Source organism: Anoplophora glabripennis, unplaced genomic scaffold, assembly GCF_000390285.2.
Source record: "Anoplophora glabripennis isolate ALB-LARVAE unplaced genomic scaffold, Agla_2.0 scaffold59, whole genome shotgun sequence".
Lineage (NCBI taxonomy): Eukaryota > Metazoa > Arthropoda > Insecta > Coleoptera > Cerambycidae > Anoplophora > Anoplophora glabripennis.
In genome coordinates, this window is record NW_019425991.1 from 1,377,795 (window position 1) to 1,381,307 (window position 3,513).

The 3,513-nt window shown below is 30.0% G+C and overlaps 2 protein-coding genes across 3 annotated transcripts in view; both read right to left on the bottom strand.

Annotated features, from left to right (window-relative positions):
- The window catches only part of LOC108907126 (biotin--protein ligase), a 43,359-nt gene that overhangs the window by 29,629 nt on the left and 10,217 nt on the right, over window positions 1-3,513 (bottom strand). The gene's annotated exons all lie outside the window — the stretch shown is intronic.
- LOC111693091 lies at window positions 180-3,499 on the bottom strand. Its single transcript, XM_023457229.1, has 3 exons — window positions 3,238-3,499; window positions 2,692-3,171; window positions 180-218 (listed from the first exon to the last, which is right to left on the bottom strand). Exons 1-3 carry the CDS (start codon window positions 3,424-3,426, stop codon window positions 180-182), a joined length of 708 nt encoding a protein of 235 aa, XP_023312997.1. The 5' UTR covers window positions 3,427-3,499.

A 3,513-nucleotide genomic window follows, 5' to 3' on the forward strand; every position in this document is an offset into this window, starting at 1 on the left:
AGTAACCGAACCAGAAGTTTTCTCAACTCAAAATAAGAGCAGTAACACATAGATACATAATATATATTTTTATAAAACTTGATGCTATAGACAACATATTTTTACTTCGTATATTTTCTAAATTAATAATAATTATAATAAAATAAAATGTACTCTGTTAATTCTGAGGTTAATTCAAATCACTTATTATTGTTCACGCGGCACAAGGCTTTCCTCAACTGAAATAATAGAAGTCTGCAAGTCTGTACGCAATTACGCAATACGCATGATCTTAAAAGTAATTATAATTAATAGAAAAAGTAATTGTAATTGGAAAAAGTATTTGTACTTATAGAAGTAATTTGTAATTCGATAGTTCAAATAATATAATTACAAATTACAATTCCTATAACAATTTTGCTGCAATTACAATTCCAAATTACTTTAATAAAAAAAGTACTTAAATACAATTACAATTACAGAAAAAAAAAGGGAATTGTAATTGCTAATTACTTTTTCACCAGGAATTACCCAGCTCTGGTACGTCATAGGTAGCTTGAAAACAAATGAAAATTTTGTGGTTTCCTAACCTCACAAAAGGATCTTGTAAGTCGTTCCGATGACATATGGCTCAGCTGTAAAAAATTTCGTAAGACTTTCTGTGAGTTGCGTGTAACCACAACGCGTGTAACGCAGAATAAGTAAGCTTTTAGAAAGTTACAGATTTGCTCACGGGTGCGAGTTGTATTTCGAGTAATAAAAGCTTCTATACTTTTAGGCTATTGATTATATCCAAAAAAAAACAGGGCATGAAAATTGCATTTTAGATGAAAAAACCGCGGAGTGCTTTTAAATTAGAGGGTGGAAATTGGAGATAGGGGTGAAAATGCACCCCTTTCAGTTTTTTAATTGTAGCTGGAAAACGAAGCAAAGTTTCGCTATAGTTCATAGGAAAAATTATTTAGAGAATTGAATTTCCCTTCGAAATAGCTTATTTTAAAAATTTAAAAGGAAAATTTTGTGCAAAAAAAATCGTTAATAAACAATTTGAAAAAAGCAAATTCGATTGTCTGATTTTTTTACTTTTCTGCCTCTATTTTTTTTAGTAAAGATCGGTTTGGGCGTTGCTTCATAGAAAAAAAAGTAGATACAATTTCCTTCAAAACAGGAGGTTGTAAAGTATTTTTGGATTGACTGATATATGGCTGCTCAAATTTAGCCAATTTTTCGATTTTCGTCGCGTTTACCCATGATCCGTTTTAATTCTCATTTTTTTGCAAAAAAGGAAGGAAATAAGACGTTCAAGGATTTTCATCACATGACTTGTTCGAAAGGTCATTAAAAATGAAGAAACCGCGGAGTGCTATTAAATTAGAGGGGTGAAAATGCACTTTTGCAGATTTTTTTAAATATAGCACGAAAACGAAGCAAAATTTCGGTATAGTTCATAGGAAAAATTTTGTAGAAAAATTAACTTTTTATCGAAATGGTTTATTTAAAAAATGTAAAAGAAAAATTTTATGCAAAAAATGGTTAATAAACAATTTTAAAGAATGCAAAAAAATACAATTTTTTGATTTTTTTTACTTTTTTAATAAAATAATTTAGTTAAAACTTGAAAGTTTATTAATAATGTATATACAGTGTGTCCACGGATGGAGTTGACAAGAGAAGAAACTCTTTTATTTTTGACTTTATCGAAAAATGTCACTCTTTATAAAAAGTTCTGCCCCTCGAAAAAATGAGACTGTCATACAAACATCTTAGATTAGATATACAGGGTGCTCATAAATTAAATAAAACACGAAAATACTCAAGAGAGAAGTACCATTATTTATTATTTTACACAACATTTTTATAAAACAAATCTGTTCATAACCTCAAATAATGTCCTAATACAAAATTTAAAATCAAAATTTCAATTCTGACTTTTACTCTATATGTAAGGGAAAGGGAGGCACATTCAACCTTGGGGCACTTTCAACCAGTCTCCATTATTACTAAGTTTGATTTTAGTACTGAAAAAGTTCATACATATAGTCAGTGGACCCATAGCCACTACCAAATAGTTTGGTTGTTGTTCTATACTTGTTGTGCGAGAAATAAAATAGTGTGGTTTTACCGAATTTAAGGTAAGTTTTATCTTGTCAAAAAGCTATTCTCTGTCTGAGTCTATACAGGGTGTAACGTAAAGGTTGGGAATAAATTAAACGGTGGATTCTTTAGTTTAAAAAATAAATTTTTGTCATATGAAGTTATGCTCTACGGGTTTTCTTTTCTAAGCTACAGGGTGCTAAAAAATTTCAAAAAATTTAGTTTTTCTCCAATAACTTTCGAACATTAGAAGATAATGGAATGAAATTTTACCCTTAGCTTAATTTGATAATCCCCTAGTTACAGGAAAAATTGAATAACAAATTAATGAGATACATTTCTTTATTATATTTTTTTGTAGAACAAAATTTCGAATATTTTAATTCTTATTTGTATTAAATATTGAAATTCGAACAGAAGATAGGTACTAACAGAAACATTCTAATTCTTATTTATATTAAGATTTATAGTAAAATTTGAGCAATTGCTAATATTGAAAGGGTTTAATTTGTTTGAAATGCTTGGTATATTTAAATGCCTTTTGTAGTCAGAACAAGAAGGTAAAGTTTCCGTTTCATATTGATTATTTTCATCTGATAATTTTTTAATGGTCTTGGCAATTTTAATTTTGTTTGTTAGTGAATTGTCTATATATCCTTCAGCGACATTGGTAGACTTCCAGCCACCGTGTCTCTTCAAATTTGTGATGTTTCCACCATTATCAGCAAATATCGTCGCTGAAGTTCGACGCATGCTATGGCCTGTGTAATTTTTAGGATTGGGTAAATTTAAAAATTCTGCAATTCTTAATCCGAGATTCCCAAAACTGTGGATACCAACGGGCTGAATCGAACATTTTCCTTTTTTGTAATTCACGAATAATCTGTTATGTGGAGTATGGGATGGCCGTAAAGATAAATATTGCCTATACAACAGCAGGTTTTCTTGCCCAATTACAACAAAATTTCTCTCAATATGTGTTTTAGAATCTGGTATTTTCACGAGCAACATATCTTCTTTGTCGTTTATTAGATCAATTGACATTTTTGTTAGTTCTTCCCGTCTACACGCACCGGCTAACCCAATAATTGTTGCTACCTGAAAATGAAGCAAATTAAGTTGATACTTTTATATCCTACAATCGTAATATTTTGTTAAAATTACCTTTAGCATTAGATATGTTTCATTATCTGCTTCTCTAATGAATTTGTTGATTTGCTCGCTGCTGAAGACTTCTGATTTCTTTGCTTTATAACCAACATTCTTCCTTTTAAGAAATGCGATTACCTTTGGGAAAGTGGCTATGTTTACATTTTTCTTCACTAAAATGGTACTTTTCAACATAGAGTACATGCTCCACAGGGTAGAGGATTTGACAGTTTCAGATTTTTGCGCCAAGTAAGCTAAAATTACATCCTCTGTAATAGTTTTGCATTTCTT

What these genes read in the sequence shown, in the direction of transcription:
- LOC111693091 (XM_023457229.1), bottom strand. Translation starts at nt 3,426, where the DNA reads ATGTACTCTATGTTGAAAAGTACCATTTTAGTGAAGAAAAATGTAAAC. An exon ending in AAACATATCTAATGCTAAAG is followed by an intron (nt 3,172 to 3,237) that starts GTAATTTTAACA and finishes CTTCATTTTCAG; the next exon opens with GTAGCAACAATTATTGGGTT. An exon ending in TAACAAACAAAATTAAAATT is followed by an intron (nt 219 to 2,691) that starts GCCAAGACCATT and finishes CTATTATTTCAG; the next exon opens with TTGAGGAAAGCCTTGTGCCG.